Source organism: Onychomys torridus, chromosome 22 (assembly GCF_903995425.1).
Source record: "Onychomys torridus chromosome 22, mOncTor1.1, whole genome shotgun sequence".
Lineage (NCBI taxonomy): Eukaryota > Metazoa > Chordata > Mammalia > Rodentia > Cricetidae > Onychomys > Onychomys torridus.
Genome location: NC_050464.1, coordinates 25,684,310 through 25,709,579, shown reverse-complemented (window position 1 = coordinate 25,709,579; position 25,270 = coordinate 25,684,310). Strand labels below are relative to the sequence as shown.

General features: G+C 47.2%; 1 protein-coding gene across 1 annotated transcript in view; it reads left to right on the top strand.

The window, feature by feature from the left end:
* Positions 1 to 25,270, top strand: part of Tmem132c (transmembrane protein 132C) — a 284,287-nt gene that overhangs the window by 200,556 nt on the left and 58,461 nt on the right. Inside the window, exon 3 of the mRNA XM_036171638.1 lies at positions 11,955 to 12,101. Within this exon, the coding sequence (XP_036027531.1) occupies positions 11,955 to 12,101 (147 nt within the window). The remainder of the gene's footprint in view (positions 1 to 11,954; positions 12,102 to 25,270) is intronic.

Sequence of the window (25,270 nt, the reverse complement as noted above, 5' to 3'; positions counted from 1 at the left end):
GGAACTTGACAGATGGGCCCTTTTGCCTTCTATGGTATGTATTATTAATATAGTCTTGCACCGTTGGCTCTTGACTTGAGAGCAAGGTGGTTTCCATTCAAGGTAGCAGAGTGCATGTGTGTGTGTGTGTGTGTGTGTGTGTGTGTGTGTGTGTGTGTGCGCGTGTATGTATGCATACATTATCCCTAGCTCATCTTCCCTACCATAGAGGCAAAGCACAGGTCCAGGACATTCATTTCAAGCCCCCACTGGCTCATTGACCAGCCACCCTGTAGTTGTTACTTATATCTCTGCAGTAACAAAATACCTCTTGAGAGCAACTTAGAATAGAAAGGGTTTGTCGGGCTCATGGTTTGAGGGTACAGTCGGTCATGGGGGGAAGGCATGCTGGAAAGAGAGTGAGGCAGTTGGTCATGTAGCATCCAATGTCAGGAAGTAGAGAGAAATGGATGTCAGTGCTCAGTGCATTTTCCCCCCTTTTGGTTCAGTCTAGCCTAGGGAATGGCGCTGCCCACATCCAAAGTTGGGGCTTCCTCTTGATTGAACCTCTCTGTAAATGCCATCACAGACACACCTGGAGGTGCATGTGGTGAGTCGTTCTAGAGCCTGCCAAGATGATGGTCAGTGTCAACAATCACACATCCTTATTAACAAGCAGAGGATGAACTTGTTTATCATGGGCAGGAGGCTGAGCCCTCTGTGGCTTCTGTGACTGTGTGGTTTTGATCAAGTTTATTGGTCTTTTTTTTTTTTAAACCAATATTTCCAAGAGGAGCTGGCTTAGTCGTGGGTCTGTTTGATGGAGTTGTTAGAGAATACAGACTCACTGGGCAGTGGTGGCACACAGCCTTTAATCCCAGCACTTGGGAGGCAGAGCCAGGCAGATCTCTGTGAGTTCGAGGCCAGCCTGGGCTACCAAGTGAGTTCCAGGAAAGGTGCAAAGCTACACAGAGAAACCCTGTCTCTAAAAACAAAACAAAACAAAACAAAAATACAGACTCATACAACACATGGTGAACATACATATAGCTGAAAATAGGCCGTTTCTGGAAACACTCCAGAGTGGTCCTCATTACTCTGGCTGCCACTGGGCAAATTCATAGTCATAGACGTAGAACCTGGGCTCACAGCCATTTTTCTCCTGCCCTGTGACCATTAAAAATCAGGGCAATAGAAACCAGGCATGGGGGTGCACACCTTTAATCCCAGCACTCGGGAGGCAAAGGCAGACAGCTTTCTATGGTTTCGAGATGAACCTGTTCTACCTATCACTGTGAGACCCTGTCTCGAAAACAAAACAACAGCAGCAAAGTCAAGCAGAAGAGAGAGATGAATTTGCTTTCAGCTAGCCAGCATCAAGAGATAAACAACCATGGATGTGCCACCTTTAGAGTTCTGTGTCCTCACTCACCCTGTCTGCCTTGAAATACTCCCAAACTGTGAACGTGAAGCACCTTGCTAGAGGCTTATACTTTTATTACTACATTAGCATTGTACAGCATAGGCTGTACAATGGATGTGGTCAGGTTTTCAGAACTCTAAGCTGTCTGCATGTGTATGTGTACAATTTGGCAAGCTCAGAGCCACCAGTGCGTGGGAGGTGGTGAAGGTCATAAAAACTATTTTTTTTGCCGGGCAGTGGTGGTGCATGCCTTTAATCCCAGCATTCAGGAGGCAGAGGCAGGTGGATCTCTGTGAGTTCAAGGCCAGCCTAGGCTACAGAGTGAGTTCCAGGAAAGAGTCCAAAGCTACACAGAGAAACCGTATTTCAAAACAAAACAAAACAAAACAAACAAAACAAAACAGAAAGGAAGGAAGGAAGGAAGGAAGGAAGGAAGGAAGGAAGGAAGGAAGGAAGGAAGGAAGAAAACCCAGTCTTGGGATTACACACAATGCAGTGGTTTCTCTTGCTTGCTCCCTTACTGGGCCAGGCTCTATCTATTCTGCCTCATAACCAGGTTTCTTGGCCTCAAGACTGCTGACATTTGGGGCCAAGTGAATACTGGAGTCTGGAGACAGAGCTGTCCTAGGAATGGTGGACGTGGAGCAGCTTCCCAGCTGTACCCTGATAAGTGTACATCCACGGGCACTCCACCCGATATCCTAAGGGGCAGTCACCCCACTGGGACCTTCTACCTTAGAGCTCAGCTCTGAGCAGTGGGTGCCTAGCTGGTCCTTTGGAGCAGAGTGGCATGGGGACCCATCTGTGACAGATACCAGGAAGAGCTGTCGTGTCTGTGGCTGAGACATTTCCTGCTTGGGGAATTCGGTGCTAAACAGGTGGAATGCTGAAGGGGGCTGGATGCCTTTGCCTTTTCTCATCTTCGAAACTGCGCATCTTCTCCCAGTCATTCCAGATGGGGACCCAGGCAGAATCTCTCAGAGAGGCGTGCACTGTGCACTGTCTCCGTTTACCTACATAGCCTCCAGACCAGCACTCTTTCTGCCACATACCGAATCATTTAAGTGCAGGCTGATCTAGTCTATCCTTGGTGTACACACCCAACACTCAAGCATCCCGGTGGTCTAACCAGCAAGGTGTCATCTAATCGTGTTACTTAAAGCAACCCCAGTCAAAAGGAGATACTGGGGACCCCACATGCTCAGGGAATGTCTTGGGAGAAGATACAGATGAGTGTGGAAGCTGGAGGGTCGAGAGGGGTGAAGCGAGATGCAGCTGGCTGGCTTGGGTGTTTACGCTAATAAACTCAGAACAGCTGTGGTCACCTCCGTGCACGCTCAGTCCAGTCAACATTCCAGTGTAGATTAGAGGTGCCCTCCAGGCCCCGCCCCTTCCTGAGGAGTGACTGTCTGCTGGCGATGCTGGAGGAGGGAGGATCCATCTTTGAGAGTGGGTCTGGACGGCCCCGTACCCCAGTGCATATGAGCAGGATTAAACGGACTTAGTGGGTCATTAAAAAGAGAAAAGAAAGTGTGAAGTAGAGAAGAGGTCTTGTGGAATATGAGGAGAGTTGGAGGGGGAAACGGGGATGGATATGATCATGTATGAAATTCTTAAGAATAAAGAAAAATTATTATTCCTTTAAAAAATTAGTTTGTATTAAGAATTAAAAGGAAGATGGGGCAGCGGTGGCACATGCCTTTAATCCCAGCATTTGGGAGGCAGAACCAGGCGGATCTCTGTGAGTTTGAGGCCAGCCTGGGCTACCAAGTGAGCTCCAGGAAAGGCGCAAAGCTACACAGAGAAACCCTGTCTCAAAAAAACACAGAGAAACCCTGTCTCGAAAAACAAAAACAAACAAACAAACAATTGACAGGGAGAAAGTGAGGAATGATTCGGGAACACAAGCAGACAGACGCACAGACTCGTGATCTATAAGACACATTAATGGATGGTTGAAAACAGATCAGTCTCTGGAGAAATGGAAGAGATGCCGTTCATAGAGAGATAAGATGTGAGAGTGTAACCACCACACTCTGCAGGAACCTCGTTTGGATTTTTGAAGCGTTAAAGCCAATTGTGTGAACGTTCTCTCTGAAATAATTAGGAGTGTTCTCATTCTACGCAAGATAATTTAATTCTGAAGGAATGGTAATGGGAAAATAATTGTGTTGCTAGCAGATCTCCCCAGCATGCCCTTTCGTCTGTCATTTGGCCATACTCCACTGGACAGACATAGGAGGGATGGGGTACAGAGTAACACTCAGAAGTCTGCCTCAGAAATGCAAGATGGAAGTAAGAATGGCGGCGGTGACAGGGTCAGGGGTCAGGGGTCAGGGGCTAAGATGCAGGGGACATAAATGAGAATTTTCAGAACCGGTGATTAGATGGTGCATCCACGGATGGATAATGGATATGGGACACTTATTTCTGTGTAAACGATATCTTCTAATGGCACCAGTTGGTCCCATGGTGTATCGAACTCTGGAGAAACATCCCCATTTGTCATCTCTGCCAAGGGCCGAGTGTAAGTTCAGGTAACAGTGTGATCGATGCCACTGAATACAGAACTTGGAAGAGATGCTATATAATTTGTTGTTGTGTACTATCGCCTCTATGGGATACATCAACAGAAATGACCTCAAAAATGACAGGTGATAGGCAGTTGAAAACCAATAGTGAGTGTCTCCTACCTTTGCTGTGTGGTTTTGAAGACAGAACTCAGTGTCTGTCACAACTGAGGCAAAGCCCACGTCCTTTTGTATTTTTTAAGATTGATTTTTATTATTTTTAATTATGTGTTTATGGAGACAGAGGGAATGTGCACATGAATGTAATGCCCTTGGAGGCCAGAAGAGGGCAAAAGGTCCCTTGGATCTGGAGTTACAATTAGTTGTGAGCTACCTGATGTGGATACTGCAAACTGAACTTGGGTCCTCTGCAAGATTAGTACATGCTCTTAACCACTGAGCCATCTTCCCACCTCTTTGTGTCATTTTAGTGTGAGACAGGATCTCACCAGTTGTCCAGGCTGGCCTTGAACTCATCCCGTAGCCCAGGCAGCTTATGATCCTCCTGCCTCAGCCTCCCAGATACTTGGGATTATGTGCTGTGCCCCCAGGCCTGGCTCCTTTTTAAATTATACAATCCTAAGTATATTAGGCTGACAGCTGACTAAAGGATTGATCGAACAGCTAGCTTTGCAAAATTCTAAAACTCTAACATGCAGTAGGTACCCGTTACGTGCTGTTTAGCTTGAGGTGTGGGGAAGTGGAGTGGAAGTCTGAGAAGTGAGCCTGTTGAAGCTGTGCAATGGTGCATGTGTTGTTAATGAACATCTTAGAGCAGAGTCTGAAATGGAGATGGGGAACCCACTGCTGAGGACCAGAAGCAATGGAGCGCAACAGCATTGGGAGCCCTGCTGCCCTCCAGCTACAGCTCTGCCTCGGAGATATAAAGACCTGCTGATAAAGAAGTCACTGTTAACTCAAGATAGAAGCAAATACAGGGGAGCCACAGGCAACGGCCCAAAGGGACCAACATCTGATAAGCTTATCAGGACACGGAAAGGTGCCTAGTAGAAAACACCTTTGGCTGTGCTTGTTACCACCCGAGAGGTGAAAAGCAGGCTGGCTGTGGTCATTGATGTCAGTGAATCAGAGACTGAGTGATCCCATGGTAAGGTAAAAGAGCTGAGGTTCAGTGGCTTTGACATGTGCACATCTATATGCACACAGGTGCATGTACATGCACACACAGGTGCATGTATGGTACATATAACTCCCACACACATGTACATGCATATGACACACAATTCATGTTTATGCACTTGCTTGTGCATGCTCACATGCACATCATACATGCCATGGCGGCTTTTAGGAAATGCAGACATGACTAAGGGACATTTCATACCTTAGAACCATGCTCAGAATCATTTTCTTCATCTTGGTTCCTAACAGAAGTGGACAATCCACCCTATCAGGTAATTTAAGGAGGGTCAAAGGGGCTGGCAGAGTAAGTCAGGGACTAGGTCCTGGCCTGAGAAAGGACCCTGCCCTCACCCAGAAAACTCAGTACTGGATCATGACAAGTTGTGTAGGGTGACTGAGTTCATGGGGTTCCTGGATGGGAGAAGGGAAATGGGAAAACAGCCCCCACTGCTGAGAGTCAACCATGACCACATACATGATCAGTGAATTCTCATCCCACAAAGCTGTAGTGAAGGTAGGTGGCACATGTCTGTAATCCCAGCACTCGAGAAGCTGAGGCAGGAGGATTGCTGAAAGTTCCAGGCTAGTTTGGATCACAGGCTGAGACACTGTCTTGAAAACAATGGAAGGGGGAGGGGAGGAGGAAAGAAGGGAAGGGAAAAAAAGGAAAAAGGGGTGTGAAGAGAAAAATGGGAAGAAAAGAATTGTCTGTGCCAAGCTGTATTCACAAAAGTCTGCATTTGTAAATCTTACATATTGCTGCTTGCCAGAGAGTGTGAGCATGCTAGTAGCCAGACATGTTAGCTTATGAGGTCTACAAATAAGTTTTTCTTATTGCTACTGTCACATATCCATTTCAGTGTGCATTCACATAAAAATATTTTTCATTACCGCATATGTGACCACACGGGGTTCCTTTGTGAAATGACTTTTCTATAGCAGAAAGATGGCTCATTTCAAGAAGTGTCAAGTCAATGCAATCTCAGAGAGTATGTGACTCACCAGCAACTTTTGCTTTCAGCGAGCCAGGAGGAGGCTGTATACATGTGACCTTCCCTGAGCATTGGCCGCTAACACCCTCTCTGCTTGACCAGCATGACTTTTCAGGGCTCAGAAGAACTACATGAACACCAGCACCAGTTCATTCACACATTCACCTAGTCCTTCTTAGTGTTCTGAACTATGAAACCCCAAGCCAGATCCCACAACCCAGCCTGCAGCTTCCCAAGAACTCTGCTAGGTTAGTGGATGGTTGAGGATATGAACTCACGTGTCTTCCTGCAGTGGGAAGGCATTGACCTTCTGCTCTGTGCCCTCACGTGTAATGCATGCCCACTACACGGGGCCCCTCCCTGCCTCCTTAGCTGCAGCTGTCTCCAGGTACAAGAAGCAAGAGGTGTTCCTGTGACAGCACCTGGAGCCAGGCTGGTGGAGCGCTCTGACTGACACACTGAGCACCCTCAGACTCTATGCCTGCTGCTTCTGCCTTGTAATGATGGTTGCCTTACATCTACTAGGAGCCAGACAGGTTGGGCAGCTGCGGGCAGGTGGAGGGAGGCGAGGGAGGGCCAGCTTGCTTCTTTTCTCACATACTGGCCACTGTGCCAGTTCTCCAAGACAGCTGTGACACAGAGCCACACATGAGTGGCTGACATCTGGGGAACATCTTCTCTTCCGGTACAGAGGGAAGTGAAACAAAGTATCAGCAGATGTTCCCCTTGGGGCTGTGTAGCCAAAGCTGTGATGGTTAATTGTTGTGTGTTCTGACAAATCAAGCTTGCTTGAAGTCAGAGGGTGGAGCTAGCCACTAGTGAACCATAGATGTCTGGAGGTCTGTCTAGAGAAGAACAGGAAGTGGTGGTAAGGCAGGGCGGAGACAGGATCTTGGTCCTTTTGGACTGGAGGAATGGAAGAGGAAGGAAGTGACTGTGGCTGCACTTCTGCTTCTCTGATCTTTCAGGTTTTACCCCATATCTAATTCCTTGTTTTTATTGATAAGATTAATTAGATTTATGCTTCAGTTAATATTGTCAACTTGACAGGATCTAAGAATATAGGCATGTCTGGGCATGCCTGTAAGGTTACTTCTAGACTAGGTTAACTGATGTGGGAAGACCCACTCTGAATGTGGGTGGTACCATCCCATGTGCTTCATCAAAAGGAGAAAGCAAGCTGAGCATCAACATTCACCTCTCACTGCTTGCTGACTGTGGATGCCATGTGACCAGCCACCTCATGTTCCTGCCATGATGGACTGCACCCTCAAACTGTGAGCCAATGCTCCTTTCCTTTAAATAGCTTTTGTTTTGTGTTTAGTCGCAGCAAAGAGAAAAGTAACTAATGTAGAAGTTGCTCAGGCATTTTTTCTTGGTGAGTGGCAGCCATGTTTACCTGCACACACATGTAGATTCCCGTGCTGTGACCTTTGCTTCCCCTTTGTGAGGACACCAATTATTTGGATCAGACCCACCTTTATGACCTCATTTTAACTTGGTTGTATCCACAAAGACCCCTTCTTCCTTTGCATGTGTGTATAGTGAGCATGTGTTTAGGCATGGGTTTTTTTATGTGCAGGGACATGTATATGTGGGTATCTGTGCATGTGTGTGCACATGCATGTGAAAACTGGAGGCTTATCTCAGCTTGATCCATTTTCCATCTTACTCATTGAAGCAAGGTCTGGCAATCAAACCCAGAGCTCACCGATAATGGCTAGTCTTGCTAGCCATCTTGCTCTGGGCATCCAGTCTCAACCTTCCAAGGCTGGAATTATCAGAGGATTTCCATACCCATCCAGCATTTATGTGGGTTTCTGTAGATCCAAACCCCAGTCCTCATGCTTATGTGACAAGAGCTTTAATGGCTGAACAAATACTGAAGTCTACCCCGCCCCACAAAAAGGACCCTTTATGAATGAAGCCATACTCTGAGGATCTAGGACTAGGACTCCAAGATGTGCTAATGGGATGGACAGTGCACTATAAATGGCACCTAATTATGTGGTTTTTACTTTCTGACATACACCATCTGAGGTTTAGAGCTAGGTCCCCAGGGCCCAAGACTGATTGATACTCAAAAATATCCCCCTGCCTTGCAGAGGCTCATGTATCGCAGCAGAACTCAGCAGTTTCTAGAGGAAGTGTTACACAAGGAGGTTACAAATGACCAGAAGGAGAAAACTCGGGGGTGGAAATTAGCCGTTCGATGTTCAAAATGTGTACTGAGCATCGATTTTCCCTAAGAACACTTAATCACCCCTTATTACATATTGGGAAAAGACGGGTAAAGCTATCGTTTCTAACCAGCAAAGACTGAGCAATATCGCTGGCTGTGAATAGGCAGAATGGATGTGTGAGCCCTGCACAGGCACCTACAGTGAGGCTGGGTGTGCCACCAAGGTGAGGCCCACATCTGGAGGGCGTCCTGAGGCATCGCAGCACCCTGCCTATGCTGAGAAACGCTGAGCCCAGCCCAGGCATCATAAATAACAAATGATATCTCTGAACCCCGGTGGCCAGCAACAGCAGACCCACAAATTGAGGCACATAGAACCAGGACATAGTCTATGTTAGAGGCAGATGGCATAAGAGAAGCGTATGCAGGTGATTGGAGCTGAGTTCCTTATCCCAGTCTGTATACCCAGGCTGGGAAAGCCGGCCTCTGGCTGGCCAACTCACCTCCATTCCTTACCTCGAAGCCAGGCATCTCCAAGGCTGAGTGTCTGTCTCACGTCACCGTCTTCAGTATTGTCTCTACTTGCAAAACATCCAGTCCTTGGATCCGAACTGCTTTCTCCCCAACTAGTCCATGGAATAGATTTAATCACCCATTGCTTTCACCCAAGAAAGTGATCGGTGTTCACTAGAAGCCCTTTCAGCTCCTTGGCCAGGCCTCCCTCAGTGGCTAGCTCTCTTAGACATGAAACCACCCGCCAGCCAGACCACCAGGGTTCTCCAGTTTGTGTGGACTCCAGTAGAGGGGGAAAGCACGTAGCTTTGCTGAAGTCTAGAATCTCAAGCAAGGTCGAGATACAACCATAGCCTGTTTCCAGCTGGCTCACACAGCATGAAGCCTTACTTCCCAGCAGCAGAGACAGGTGCCAGGGCCATGGACACCCAAGAGTATCAGTTTCTCTGCTAGGAAGGATGGGGCTGCCCTGTGATAGCGTACCTTTAAATATTGCCTGTCAGATGCATCCTCATCTCATTGTGCTAAGTGTGCTTAACATCAATTTAACATAAAACTTAAAATGTGTGTGTGTGTGTGTGGTGTGTTGTGTGTAGGTACCTATCGAATCCCCAAGAACTAGAGTTACAAGCAGTTAATGAGCTACCCCATGAATGCTGGGAAATGAACTTGGGTCCTCTATTAGAGCAGTCAGTGCTCTGAACCACCACACCATCTCTCCAGCCCTGAGTTGGATTGTTTTTCTTGATTTCTTTGTATGTTTGGCTCTGGCTCATTCCTGAACTCTTCTCTACCCGATCGAATCCCATGACGTATTGATTTAGATCATAGAGGTTAGGAATCTCATTTTCTTTCTGTCATTAGTTACTTCCTCTGTGCTGGAATTTTGCCTCCCAAGCTGAGAAACTTACCTGGCTTGGGAAGCTGGAAAGTTAGAAGATTCACAAAGCTGGTCCCCCAAGTTTACAAAGCAGTAGCAATGTCTGGGGAAAGAGGAGACTCTTGGGCGGAAATGCCTGCAAGGTGTGCTGAGGTCCCCACAGGGTGCAACTTTTATGCTTTGTCACCCATTCTGGGGTTGAGAGTTTGGGGGTGATGATTGCAGCTGACTTTGAATCATCCATGTTCCCCTCAGTCACCCCAATAAACTCACTGGTTCATGGATCTTTTCTTTGTCTATCACGGATACCCTGCCTGGATTGAATAGATATCTGTTGGCATTTTTACCAGAAGTCACACAGCATCATTACTAGGCATCTCCTAGGCTGTCCCTGCACTGTGCCCTGGGTGCCTGTCTCTCTGCTGAAGTCTGGACCTTGTTCCCTGTATCTCACCACATCTTCCCTGGCTGGATGGAGCACCTCCCGTGTGGTTTCCCAAGCAGGAACATAGAGAATAAATGTTTTTGATGGGTCTGCTGTGTGGAGACAACTGAATCTGTAATTAGGCTGGGCACAGGCCTCAGGTCAGAAGTCACTTCTGCTTAGATTGTTTCCATCACTTCTGTGAGGCTGCCGTAGACTTCGACTCCACTCTGCTGCTGCTCGATTGCTGTGGGATGTCCTGTATGTTGCAAATAAATAAAACTCTGATTGGCAGTAGCCAGACAGGAAGGATAGGGTAGGCGGGACAAGGAGGAGAATAATTCTGGGAGATGGAAGGCTGAGGCAGAGAGACGCTGCCAGCTGCTGCCATGACAAGCAAGATGTAAGGTACCAGTAAGCCACGAGCCACATGCCAACTTATAGACTAATAGAAATGGGTTAATTTAAGATGTAAGAACTAGATAGCTAGAAGCCTGAGCCATTAGGCCAAACAGTTTAAGTAATGTAAGTCTCTGTATGTTCGATTGGGTCCGAGTGGCTGTGGGACTGGCGGGTGAGAGAGATTTGTCCTGACCATGGGCCAGGCAGGACCAGGAAAACTCCAGCTACACTTGACCCTGTCCTTATCCTCCCTTCTGTGTCTGTGACCAAAACGCTCGGACTAAAAGCAATCTTTGGGGGTGGGGGTTATGTGACTTACAATCCCACGTCACAGCCCATCATTGAAGGAACTCAAGGCAAGAACTTGATGGCAGCGCCGCTTGCTATTCCACACAGCATTACCCTTGACCAAGGTACTCACTTCATGGACAGAGAAGCATGGTAGGAACCATGGAGGATGCTGGCTGTGGGCTAGCAAGCTCATACACAGCTGGCTATCTTCTATAACTCAGGAATACCTTTCCAGTACCACCCACAGTGAGCTGGGCTCTCCCACACCAACAACCTAGTACAGTTTCCCCAGATAGGCCCACAGGCCAATGTGATCCTTCAAATTTCTCCACTGAGGCCCTGGATGACTCAAGGCTGTTTCCAGTTGACAGTTAAAGCTACCCGGGACAACCTTTTCCTCTATAGCTCCCCTCTGTACACCTCATGTTTGAATATGCCCTGATCATGTGGCTTGTTATTGTCCATTGTACATATAGTCTACTAGTGTCTTGCAGTTGGAAAATGCATGCTCGTTTGGAAGTTTTGTGAACTAATTCATAAGTAATCCTCCTGAGTCCCCCACCCCACCCCTCAGCTCCCCAATCCTGTTATTCACATGTTAAATTTGCATGTCACTTTCTGAGTTATTCCCTTCTATGTCTTCATTCACTTTGTTTTTACTTCTTACCCAAGTCTTTAAACTCCATTTTTTTTGAGGGGGTGGGGGTGGCTAGAGAGATGGTTCAGTGGTCAAGAGCTCTGGCTGTTCTGGCAGAGGACCTGGGTTCAGTTTCCAACACCCACATGGTGGCTCACAAGCACCAATAACTCCAGCTCCAGGGCATCTGATGCCTTCTTCTGACCTCCTTGGGCACTGCACTCATGTGTACTTACCCACCCATAAACTTATTATCAATAAATGACTTTATTACCTTTCTTGGTAGATCTACAAGCTGGGATCATGTAAAACTTTCTTGTGTAGTTGAGGCAGTGTCCTAGTCTGTTCCAGCAGGTTCCATGATTTCCTGGCTTTGGGAGAGGGCTTCCCTTCCACCCCCATGTATGGTCTCTGCAGGGACACTACCCCAAGCACTTTGATAGCAGCAGCTGAGTGGGGCCCAACGCTTCTAAAAGTTCAAGCCTGACACTGTGACCCTTTCTCACCCTCTCCATCCACAGAGCCAAGGTGAAGAAAGGGGTGAACATTCTGACCGTGCAGACCAGCGAGCCTCGGCAGTGGGATGTGAGGCAGGAGGTTGGCAATGGAGGGAAGCACACCACCACCTCTGTGGCCTGCCAGCGGCTGGGCCCCGGGGCACGCAATAGGTAAGTAGCCCCTCCAGGGCACTCTGATTTTGCATCCAGCTTTGTCTACCTTCTTCTTGACCACTTGCTGGCCCAGATGTTAAACCCAGGACTGAATGCCCACTGGAGTACCAAATGGCCAACGATGCATGTTGTAGGGACCAGCCTTGTGCTCTTTGAACATTGGGACAGAAATGACATCACCCCCATTTTGTCGTTTAAACGCATTTCTGTGGGTTATCAGAAGATGCTGTGATGAAATGCTCAGCCCTGCACACAGATTGGATGTAGTCATTGGTGAGAAGGAACCAAGGGAAGCAGATGATAAACTGTGACGCTTTGAGTAGGCTGTCCTAAGACTTTCCATAACCTCACTGTGGATTATCGCTAAAGACAGTTGTTTTATGGCTAGGAGAATAGCACAGCTGCTGTTTTGGAAGACAAAACTCAGGCACTTGAAGGCATCCTGTTACCTTCCGGCTAAGATGTGGGCCATCTCCTATCAGGGTCTTGTATACAATCTCCATATACAGAATATCCATAGTAAGTTATTTGTCTTAGAGGTTTAGGATCATAATTGCTACTTGGAGTTTTAAGACTTTTTTCATTTATATAGGAGATGCTTTATTTTGACTTTAAGTATTCTTTAAAACAATGCCCCCAGCCAGGCAGTGGTGGCGCATGCCTTTAATCTCAGCACTCAGGAGGCAGAGCCAGGCGGATCGTAATGAGTTCGAGGCCAGCCTGGTCTACAGAGCAAGATCCAGAACAGGCATCAAAACTACACAGAGAAACCCTGTCTTGAAAAAAAGTGCTCCTGGCTAAATAATAATACATAAAGACACAGGTCTTTAACTTAATGCAAGTAAACATGCTGTGTTTTTGATAATCAAGGTTGTTTTCAGGTTTGAGTCTCTTAGATCAGTGATTCTCAACCTGTGATTCGTGGCCCCATTGGAGTGTCAAACAACCATTTCACACGGGTCGCCTAAAACTATTGGAAAGCACAGGTATTTGCATTATGACACATAACAGCAACAAGATTACAGTTATAAAGTTGCAACAAAAATAATTTTGTGGGTTGGGGGTCACCACAACATGAGAAACTGTCTTAAAGGGTCACAGCTTTAGGAAAGTTAAGAACCACTGTCCCAGATAATGCTGAGCAGTGAGCTTCCTTCCACAAAAATCTCTCTCTGGTACCCAAGGAAAAAGAGAAGCTGAAGTGGCTTTTCTAGCTTGGGTTTCTGTTGCTCTGATGAACACCATCACCAAAAGCAACCTGAGGAAGGAGAGCATTTATTTGGCTTCCTGGTGACATTCCCTCACTGAGGAAAGTCAGAGCAGGAACTCAAACAGGGCAGGAACCTGGAGGCAGGAGCTGACCCAGAGACCATGGAGGGGAGCTGCTGGCTGACTTGCTCTGCCTGCTTTCTTGTGGCACGCAGAACTACCTTGTCCGGGCATGGCACCACCCACAGTGAACTGGGACCTCCCACATCAGTCACCAATCAAGAAAATGCCCCCAAAGATAGTCTAACGTCGGTAACCTCTCAACTAAGGTTCCTTCTTCCCAGGTGACTAGTTTATGCCAAGTTGACAAAAACTAACCCGCACAATGCACCCGCCGCCTCATAATGTATATTACGTTTGATCCGGTTTTAGTGATGGCTGGCAGAAGAGTTTTAAGTCTTCCTGAAAGCTATATCTAGAAGAATGGCCTTCTGCTAATCTGTAGGGTGAGAAGAAATGGGAGAGACGGAAAGCTCTTGGGTGCGGTGAGGTACGCTCGGAGTACAGTATATACTTGATGCAAACGGTTTTGAGTTTGTAAGGCACATGGTTTGCGCTCATTACTAGAGAGGCCAATAGCATTCAGTACAGGCTCAAATCGCTCTTTAGGAGACATCCAGGCTGACTTATGTCCTTTCTAGCTGGAATAAGAGCTTGGTTTCCCTGTGCTGGCTTGCATGCCATCGCTTAACAAAAGAATTGCTTTGCCGACCTGAGTGGCATGGGAGTCTTTTATTGAACATTGAAAACCCTTCTACATTTGGCATCCCAACTGTTTCTCTGACACGTTCCGGTTTTGCTGAGGTCAGGAAAACCCAGCTCCCAGAGTCGACAAGTTCCGGTGAGCTGTCCACAGGTCGATGGAATCTGACTTCAGCACGGCTGGCATCTCCAATGTCTGAGTTTTCAGTTTTGAATGGCAAGTGTTAATTGTACATATGAATGGAGTACCGTGTGATATTTCCCTGTAGGCACACACAGTGTACAGTCATTTCTGTTTTGTTTTGTTTTGTTTTCGTCAGACATGTGTTCCCTTGTTAGGGCTCTCTACACCTCTCCTCTCACTGTGCTTTCCTGAAGGAATTTAGATACAGGAAAGAAAGGTTAACTTATGGGACATGTCTTAATTAACCCTTAAAATGCTGCCATTAAACAAAACTACTCCTCTCTGTTGATGAGCACCTTATTCGTGGGTCCATGGGGCCCTCTGCAGGCCCCTCCTTTAATGCCCATGAAAGACAGCTTTCATGCTGAATGGCTCCTAGCTTCTGCCCTAGCCATCCTCATGGTGATCCCTGGAAGAACTTTTGAACACATCCCAGTGTCTCAGTTTTTGACCTTGTTTTAAAAAAAAAAAAGCCAGAAAGAAAATGTGTGCCTGGACCCTTCGTTATTTGCGAGGTCAGAGGACAATCTAAGCCTTCCCAGTTGGTGTCATGTAAAATCTAATTACCACAGACAATTAAGAAAATGAAAGCAGGCATGTTAATTAACAGACAGCGAACTTACACATGTAAATAGTTCTTTGCATCTGGCCCAGATGGAGAATCCTTGAAAGGGAGATAAGATATTTGTTGGAAACTCTGGAGCCATGTGGTCAGCACTGTGTGTTCTGGAGCTTCTAAGAACCCGAGTAGAAGGCTGGCATGTCCCTGAGAGGAGAGTGCATGGCTTTCCTGGTTTGGTCCTTTAGGAGGATTTGGTTTTGTTTTAAATGATTTTTTTTTTAAGTTATGTGGGAGCAGGGGAGGTGTGTGTGCACCACATCTCTCTCTGGTACCCAGAGAGGCCAGAAAAGTGTCTTGGATGCCCTGGAACTGTAGTTACAGGAGGTTGTGACCCATCATGTGTGTTCCAGGTGTGTTAGGTCCTCGGTAAGAGCAGTCAGTGCTTTTAACAACCAATCCATCTCTCCAGCCCCACCTTTGGAAGGCTTTGGCAGAATGCTATGCACCATTTTCAAGGTAACTTCACCATAGACTCTAGACAGGTATACTGCCACCCGCTGGACTCAGGGTGGTCACAAGCAGGTGTATGTGGTGGAGGAAACCTGGCTATGCCTGCCTGCTCTCAGTTTCCCTAAATGACGTCTGAGAAAGTGATGTTTTCCCCCCTCAGCACACTTGCTATGGAAGGACCGATATCATCAGTGTGCTCAAACACCCTTTCCAAATTGTGACAACCAGGATTTCACAATAGCTGCCACTCAGCCACAGGGACAGATTGATACAGCAAGGGCCTGGCACATGCCATGAAGCAGCCACCTGCTGCTGGAGAGACTTGTCATCTGTGCAACACTGATATTTAGCCCCTTTCACACCCATTCCTCACTTGGACCCTCAGAAAGCCCTGCATGGCTCTCCACTCCATGCTGGGTGGGAACCACTGAAAGAGAGCCACACCTGATCTCAAGTACCCAGAGTGTGTAGAGCTTTTGAGCCAGCTCCTTGTAGCTCACACAGGGCATCAGACTTGTCTATCATTGTACAACAAATCATCCAAAGACTTGGACCTTAAAATAATATGCCTTTTAAATTATGTGCATGGGGTGTATGTGTGTTTGTGTGTGTGTAGGCCAGAAGATGACCTTGGTTCTTTTTCCTCAGGCAACCATCCACCTTGTTTAAGGCAAGGTTTCTCACTGGCCAAGCAGCTGACTGGACAATGAGTCCCAGGGACCATCCCATCTCCTTATCCCCAGTGCTGAGATTATAAGCACAGGCCACCATACCCATCCTTTTTCACGATTCCTAGGCATCAAACTTAGACTCTTGTGCTAAGCCACCCACCCCACCAACCCCAGCAGCATACCCATATAGCCTCTATATATCTTCATACCTTATCAGAATCTTCTGCTCCAGGCCTCAAGGCGGGCACCCATCCAAGTGCCGTCCAAGGTCTAAAGCATCATGTTGAAGAAGGGTCATGCAGGGAAGGGTCCTTGCCTGTACACATAGATGCTTGTCCTAGTTAGACTTCTTGTCAACTTAACACAGGATAGGGTCAGGGTCATCTGAGAAGAGAGAACTTCAATTGAGAAAATTCCTCCATCAGATCAGCCTGTGGATAACCCTTTGAGGACATGGGAAGATATGGTTCTGTCATCCATTGTGCCTCTACATTGCCCTGGGTCTTTATGTTAGTTCCTTATTACTGGAAAAAGTCACCACAGGTGTGATGCCTTAACATGACATAAGTTTATTATCTGAAAGTTCTTGAGATCAGAATACAAGTGACTTCACTGGGAATTGATACAGATGTAAGCAAGGCTGCAGGGACAGTCCCTACCTTTGTCTTCTGGAGCCTGCCATTCAATTTCCTAGCCTGTGGCTGACCCTCGCCTACAGAGCCAGCCCCCGCCAGCCATCTCTTTTCCAAGCTTCAGGAAACACTTCTTTATATACATGTCTCCAAGTCACCTGCCTCCTTCTTTGACCTCCAAGCACTGCGTGACATCCTCAGATCCCCCACTAAATGAGCCAGGTTAAACACCCACCCCCAACCCCACCCCTTTCAACCTGGCTCAAAACCTTTAGTTCCCCTTCGCCTGCAAAGCTGCTTGCTTGCTTTTCAAGGCAGTGCAGTTACCATTCACAGAGATGGATGTGTGTGAACTTACTTCCTGCAGCAAAGAGCCCGCAGCAAGCACCCTTATAGTCCTGAATCACTGAAATGCCACAAGAGGACCTGGACCATGGGGTGTGGGCTCAGGTCAGCTGCATCAGCATCTACAGGCCCCATGCCTAATCCAGCCCTGAGCACAGGAGCTGGCCTCGCTGGCCAGACCCGCAAAAGCAGACAGCCCCCATCAGGACCTGTGGACCAAGGATTCTTGCTTCAAGGACAAACTCAGTCAATTATCTGAGGATCCTGTTGGCACAGAATCCCCCCCCCCCAACCCCCTGCATCTTTGTGATTTGTGACTGCCTGCAGGAGCCTCTCAGTGGGATGCTGGCTGGCCACAGTAGGAGAAGCTGAGAGTGCTTTACCCCTCGCCTTTGGCTCTGGCGATGTCCCTCGTGAGTGTCAGCAATTAGGAGAGCTGCCGGTTGGAGCCGTGGAAGCTGCAGCTGTTTATCTAGATCTCAGTCTCATCCCAGAGTCCTGGCTCATAAAAGAGGATTTGCTGGGGCTAAGAAGGGGGCCCATCCGCAGAGTGCTTGCTGTGCAAATGTGAGGACTTGGGTACGGTGGCCTGCACCTATAATCCCAGTGCTTCCTGACCAGTCAGCCTAGACTAATTGGGAAGCCCGCACACCAGTAAGAGATTCATGCTAATAGAAAAAAGAAAAGAAAAAAGAAAGAAAAAAGAAAGAAAAAGAAAAAGCTGGATCCAGTGAGAGAGCTCAGTGGGTGAAGGCACTTGCTGCCAAGCCTGATGACCTGAGTTCAATCCCCGGAACTCTCCTCATAGAAGACGAGAAGAGACCCACACAGACAAGTTGTCCTCTGACATCTATACACTCACACACAGAGAGAGAGAGACAGACAGACAGACAGATGGAGTCAGAGGCAGAGAGACAGGGAGATTCAGAGAGACAGAGACACTGGGTATCTATCCCAAATATGAACCCAGCACTAGCATGTGATAAGCCATACACATATGGTCACCTTATGATGATACTTGGTGTAGCACAAATCTTAAAGGTTCTTATTAATAGAAACAAACCTGAAGCCAGGTATTGGGGTGAATGCTGGAAGAGCGGAGAAGCAGAACAAGCCACAGCTCCCTGTTTCCTCATACTGGAAGCTTCCGAGTCCTCACCCGAATGGATCTCAGCCGAACTGCTGCTCAAAAACCTAAAAGCTTAACCGACCTAGTTCTTCGTTTTCAGGACTTATATACTTTTCTGCTTTCTGCCATCACTTCCTGGGATTAAAGGCGTGAGTCACCATGCCTGGCTGTTTCCAGTGTGGCTTTGAACTCACAGAAGTCCGGATGGATCTCTGCCTCTGGAATGCTAGGATTAAAGGCATGTGCTAACCTCTATGTTTAATATTATGACTGTTCTGTTCTCTGACCCCCAGGTAAGTTTATTGGGGTGCACAATATATCAACCACAGCTTGGTGGTGTGTGGGTGAAGAAGCAATATTATTAATAACTCACTCGGTACCACTCCTTCCAAGTTCTCTGCACATCCAGTCACCTCTCATCTACAGCAGGGCTCTACCATGACAGCCCACCATAAGTCAAAATTGGATTTAATACCTCTGCTGTCATCAGGTTGTGGCCCTCCCAGGATCTCATTTAGACTTAACTACTCCCATAAATATCTGGTTTCCCAATACAGTCACAGCAGGGCAGGGGCTTCAGGATATGAACAGGGAGGGGTTCACAATCTAGTCCCCAGCTGTGAGGTTGCCCTCACATCCTCCAATACTTTCACTAGGGTCTAGGCTGAAGGGTCCCTTTGGCCCACTTTTGGCAGGTCACTGGAAGGACACTACTGGGGATTGTCTTCCTCGGTTGCCCTACCTGTAAGGTAAGGTCAGATGTGGAGTGGGAAAGCCCAGTTCTGTCTCCATACTTGGACACCAAACATTGTGGGACACTGGAACAAGCAGACTGGAAGCTGGGACTTTAGAAAACTGGCCGATGCTGGACCTCTTTCCTGTGTTGGGGCCATTTTCTCCTCTCTTGCTTCCCATGTTCTCCCAGAGGGAAAAATAAAAATCCTTCATTAATTCACCTCTATCAGATGATTGTCCCATCCCAGGGTTTGCTTCTGGCAAACCCAGCCTGAGACTCAGGATCAGAAGAGCCCCTTACTGCCTCCCCTAGGGGAACTGACCTCTCAGACAAAGAGTTGGGAGAGAAAGCTTGCTTGGGGAAACTCACCAAGACAGTGAGGAGCACTGTTTCTGCTTGCCCAAAACCTCCCTGAAGAACTATGGGATTCAAGGACTCAAAGCCATTTGCCAGAATCCCCCAGACAATAGCTCATACCTGAACCATCCTATTGACTCTGTGGTCCCTCCCCCCGCCTCTTTTTTTAGCATCCAGCCTATAAGAGAATCTTGCATACTTAGAATGTTAGGCCAACACAGCAGATCATGCTCGGTCCAAACCTTTCCCCATCAGAGCTTGCATGAGTGAGTTGGTATGAGGTCTGTGTGACTTCCGGGGAAAGAATGGGAGTGGCGGGGGGGGGGGGGGGGTGGCGGCGGCGAGATGGGGCGGGGTGAACAGAGAGCAGCTGACCTGAATCAGAACTCACTCTTCTGGCTCTCTCTGCATTCCTTCCTTCAGAAACATCCTGCATTTGCCTTTCATCTCCTATTCCTCTTCTGAGTCTTTGTTCAGATCTCGGTGTCCAGGACAGTCCTACCTAGGCAGCTAGGGATCAATTAGGCAAGTACTTTCTCTGACCCGGAAGAATGACCTGCCAGTGGCAGAAAGAAAGGGGGAAGCTGGCTGAAGTCCCCTGGACTCCAATGTGGAATTTTCATCTGAAAAGTGCTTCTGCCCTGAGCATTCCCTAGGCCTTGCTTTGTAAGTCTATTCTTCAGGGGAAATGCCTCAACACAAGATTGTTCTTGAACCTGTGTGCCTTCCCTAAAATGAATGAGGTTCCGTTGCTGGAAGATGTAACCCCTGAGGTCATGATCTAGCTGGCACATGCTGTGGGTCACAAATGCCAGCTGCAGGAATTCTGACCCCACCACACACTTGTTTCCAGCCAAATGCCTTAGCATAACACAGCTCACTTCTGCACTTGGAAGTTTCTTTTTAGGCTCAGCTGTTAAAGCATTACTGTTAAAAGCATTACTGTCTCCCAAGCAAGCATACTGCCTTAAAAGCACACACTGGAGTAACAGGAATACTCTGTGTATTTTTTAGCACTCAACAGCATGCAAGACAGGCCCCCATGGAGTCCCTGGGGTCTGGCATTTTACAAAATGTGCACATTGTTTCACTAAATCTTTTCGACAGCCTCTACCACCAAAGTCACATGATCAGGTAGGTAGATAAAGAAAGAAGGTGTTTAGAAGGAGTGGGCAATCAAATGGAGCATATCAGTAAGTGGCTGAAATGTTTTCTTTTAAAAATAGATTTAATGTGTACAAATGATTGGAGAAGCGGGTGCCTCCGTTGCATAATTAAAAAGGAGCAGATGCAAATACAATCAAAATATAAAAACCAGGGCCAGAGCTTTGGCTTGGTGGTTGAAAGTGTTTGCTTCTCTTGTAGAGGACCAGGGTTTTATTCCCAGCACTCACATGGCAGCTCACAGGTGCCTGTAACTCCAGCTCTAGGGTATCTGATGCCTTCTTCTGGCCTCTATGGTCTCCTGGACACACATAGAGCAACATACCTATACATATAATTTTAAAAAAAATAAATCTTAGCTGGATGGTGGTAGTGCAGGCCTTTATTCCCAGCACTCTGGAAGCAGAGTCAGGTGTGGATCTCTGTGAGTTTGAGGCCAGCCTGGTCTACACAGTGAATTCCACAGCAATCAGAGCTGTTTCACAGAGAAACCCTGTCTCAAATACATACATACATACATACATCTTAAAGGAAGTGACTCCTTTATAAAATACAATAAAATAAAAAAAAACTATGTTGTAGTCCAGTTTGCTTGTACTAGCAGCAGAAAGCCATATGATTGCAGAGAGAGAGAGAGAGAGAGAGAGAGAGAGAGAATGGATGAATGAATGAATGAATGAATGAATGAATGAGTGAGTGAATTTGGAAAGGAAAGCCTGATGATCAAGTCTGAATGGAATAGGCTAAAGGAAAAAGCTGGAAGAGAATATGGTGAGAGAAGCAGGCAGGGGTTCAGGTGACATGGGTGTTCCAGAACAGCCCAGAGAACCCGAGAGCATCCAAAGAGGACATGCTTTCATCTGCAGGGTTCCTTCTTCCTTCATCATGGATAGCAACCCCTTTTTGGAAACGAGGGCATTTGAGTTCAGCCCCACAGCTGCTGCCAGGCAAATCTGTGCTGCGGAGAGAGGGGGTCAGCCCAAGGGAAGAATGTGCTTGGAATTTCAGGACCATGGACAGATATCTCAAGCCCAGAGGGGCCTGTGTCCTGCTAGGAGATGGGTAGGCTTATACCTGCTCCTCCTCTGGGGACATGGCAAAGGGAGAAAGGTTGCATGTGCCTAAACAGAGTGTGACTTTTCAGTTTCTAGAGCCTCCCAGGTGGGAATGCATGACGCCCTGTGTGACTAGAGCACCAGGCTTTTCCAGAGCAGCTGAAAACCCACATTGTCATATCAAATCTATAAACATTTGCTTTTTATTTATTTATTTCTTTTTTTGGAGTCATTATCTAGTCAAGCAGCCCAGAGTGGCCTGGCCTCACTGTGTGTCTCATGCTGGCCTTAAACTCTTCTTCTCCCTCCTGAGGGCTGGGATTACAGGTAAGCACTGACACATCCAGCAGTTCACAGTTTTTAAATTGCTGTGCAGGTTCAACAAAAGCCTGATTGTTCAGGAAGCTGATTCTGCAGTTAGTAAGCTCTATGCAGAAGCAGCCGGCCAGGCTCCTGCCACAAAGAGCCTGTTTTCTTCAGGAAGTTGATTATCTGTAACTTCCAGGTAGAGAGACTGCCGTGAAAAGTCGTCCTGGAATAAGCCTCCTTCCTTTTTCCAAGCGAGGGACTTGCAAAACGACACCAGCGGCTTCAGAGGCTGAGCCACGTTCATTTTCCACCAGGGGATCTTTCCTAAATAGAGTGAATCATACAGATGCCCCTTCATTTCTTGCAGAAATGTAAACGTGTGTGGTCTCTGCCCCCTCTTTCCCAGCCACCTACTGCTGTACTAACATATTGGTGTCACCAGGACCACACATGGAGCAGACCCTTCCTTCCTGCCTGCCTGCCTTTCCTTGTGTTGAGTGACAGGTCAGCTAAGTTGTCAGGTGATCTTGGGGGTAGATCCTCTGTAGAACACGGCACGAAGCCTGTGCCATTCTCCCCTCTTCCTCCGTCGGTGGCAGCTGCTGGCACCTCATCCCCTTAACTCAAAAGCATAAAACTTCAGGGACTGTATGCTGCAGGGAGATGATGCAAATCAGACAGGTAATAAACGAGAAGGGCTTCTCAGAAAGCAAAAGTTGTTGAAAATGGTAAGTAAAATACCCATTAGCATTCATTTAAGCGGTCTCCATTGGCTGCCTTAAAGCTAGCTGTAGGAGGTTGTTTGCTTTTTTTAAATTCTTTTTGGGAAGGATGCTGGAGTATGAGTGAGCTCGGGGCTGCTTACTGGAAACAGCAGATTAGGGAATGATATAGTAAGATAATCCACTTTCTCCTGAGGGAAATGGTCCGCCCTACATCCTCTCCTAGAAACAGGAAACAACCATGCATTAAGATCTCCATCTCAGTGGCATGTGAGGACATCTTGAGCTCTCAGGGAAAGAAGCATGCCCTCCCTTCCCCCGCCCTGCCACTCCCAGGTGTATATAACGGGCTCATGTGGATCTTCAAAACAGGTGTATGTACAAGCTGTATAATTTTTGTTATAAATCTTCCCTCCCTCCTACTTTAAGCATACATTGTATCACCAGCTTCCTGAACTCTGGGGCGGTCTGGTGCAGAGTGGAAGGCCAGCATGATGGAGGCCGTTGATGTGCCCCTGTCATTTGTAGAGAGTAAAGCTTTTAAGAGGATTGGCCTGAGTGTGCGAGCTGGGAGAAGTGGAAGGTTTGCCATCAAAGGAGTATGGTTTCTGGAGGGCCAGTCCGCCTCTCAGACTTATGTCTGAAGGGACCACAGGGATTTCTCAAAGGTTGGTGCTGTGCAAGCCCCACAGTTCATCATCTGGTCAAGACTCATGACAGTTAAAGGAGTTAGTTTCCCCTGATTAAATTGGATGTGTCTACAGAGATACTGGAGACTGAAGCCAACATTAATAGCCTGGCTGTGGAACTCACAGTGGGAGAAGCCTGGGACACGATCACTGTTGTCCTGTCCCCATGGAGCGTTATTAGCGTAGCCTGCTTTGGAATGACAGGTTTAAGTCCATCAGGACAGAGAAGGCACCTTGTGTCATGATAGGCAGGGAGCAAAGAGTGAGATAAGAGCCAGGGCTGGGCTTTTTCCTTCAGGGACCTCTCCCTAGTAACCCCACTAGGCCTGGTCTCCTCAAAGTCCCAGAGTCTCCCAACATAGGGCCACCTACCCCCATCAGATTTGCTCAGTGAGTGCTGTGCGTACAGAACTGTCTCCTGGTCCCCAGGGTGTCCTTAACTCTTGCTGCTACTAGAGTTACAGTAGCTGCTTAGGTCTAGATTTTGTCTTGTCTCTGCTTCCCCAGGACTGAGATTACAAGAGCATACTGCTGAGACCTGTTTTGTTTTGTTTTGTTGTTTTGTTTTGTTGTTTTGTTTTGTTTTGTTTTGTTTTGCCTCACGTGGGTTGTTGGTGTGTTGACTCGGGTCCCCCAAACTTGCATACAAAGCACTTTATGGATGGAGCCATCACCCCAGCCTTCAGTTAGAAATTGATGGAGCCAATGGACTCTGGAGGACAGTCAGGCATGCTATTAAAATATTATTACAGTCAGCAAAAGCTGTACAGCTTTGTCAACCTCAAAACTTGCTAGTCACAGGATATGGGAACCTCGGCTACCCTCATTTCTCATCCCATGGGACTCAGAAGCCTGCAAGGATATAGCTGTTCCCCCAAACCTCAGATCATAAAGTCATCTTGTGTTGATTTTGAACGTGTTAGATCCTCCTAGGAAGGGGTTTTCATTTGACATTAGCTCTAGCTGAAAATCTCAAAGTGCGGCCTGAATCTTCATATCTGCATTCATTTATCAAATAATGATCAAGTGCCTGGCAAACCCTGAGGATATCGACGCTCATATGACAGGTGTGCATGCCAACCCTCATGACATTGATTAGTCTGCAGAAAGATAGAAAGTGATTGGATAAGCAAGTCCACTAGGGAAATGGTGTGTGTTACTAAGTCCCACAAAGGAGCTTATTACTTAAATACGGGTCAATTGCTCGCAAGCAAGGCCTTGTATAAAGTGCTGTGAATTAAAGAGAATCTGTTCCGTGCTACAAATCCAGTGTGGTTTGACTTCTTCCTGCAATGCCCTCTGCAGCTACGCTTTTGCTGTCGTGCACTGAGGAACCAGTAGGGGGCGTCCTGTGCTCTAGCACTCAGGATCCACCACAGTGGTTTCTCTGCTGACGTTATCCAGAGTAACAGCAGCAACCAAAGATCAGGATTAGTCAGGCAGACAGGGGAGGGGAGTGCTTCCCTATGGGGACATTTGTCTTCATCCTAACACAAATCCTTTTAAGACATCATCAATAGTATAGTGCCACCCACCATCGTGTTTTTGTACAAACTCTTACAGACAAACGTCTAGAAAATAGAAAGGGAGATGAAGATGATGTGGGTGGCCACTAGACACAGCAACAAGCCCACATAAAGACTCGCTGTGTATATGATCCTCTGGTCTCTATATTCCTCAGAGTCGACTCACCAGACATCAGGGACCCCAGGTACTCAACTCCTTAATCACCATACATCCCAGCCCTGTCACACCTCATGCCAAGCCTTTTGAGGTGATACCCAGACTCCCTAAGGTGGTAAATGCTTTGAGTTTTTGCTCAGAAGAAAAGCTAACAACACATTCAAATGGAATAATAGAAGCAATGTAGGAACAGAGAGGTTATTTTAATAGCTTTGAACTGGTCCTCCAGACCTCACACTCTTCTCAAAGACAGAGTGACAGGTCATGCCGCCAAGCTATTTGTGCCTTTCCCAGGGAGCTGAATAACTCTTTCCTTTCTGTTCCCAGCCTCACATTAATTTTTTATAAGTGGTCCTTACTAGTCCACACTTGCTGTGTCTCAAGTGCGGCATTTTCTCACCAGCAGAGTATAAATTAGGCCAGCTAAATGGCGGAGACAACTCATCC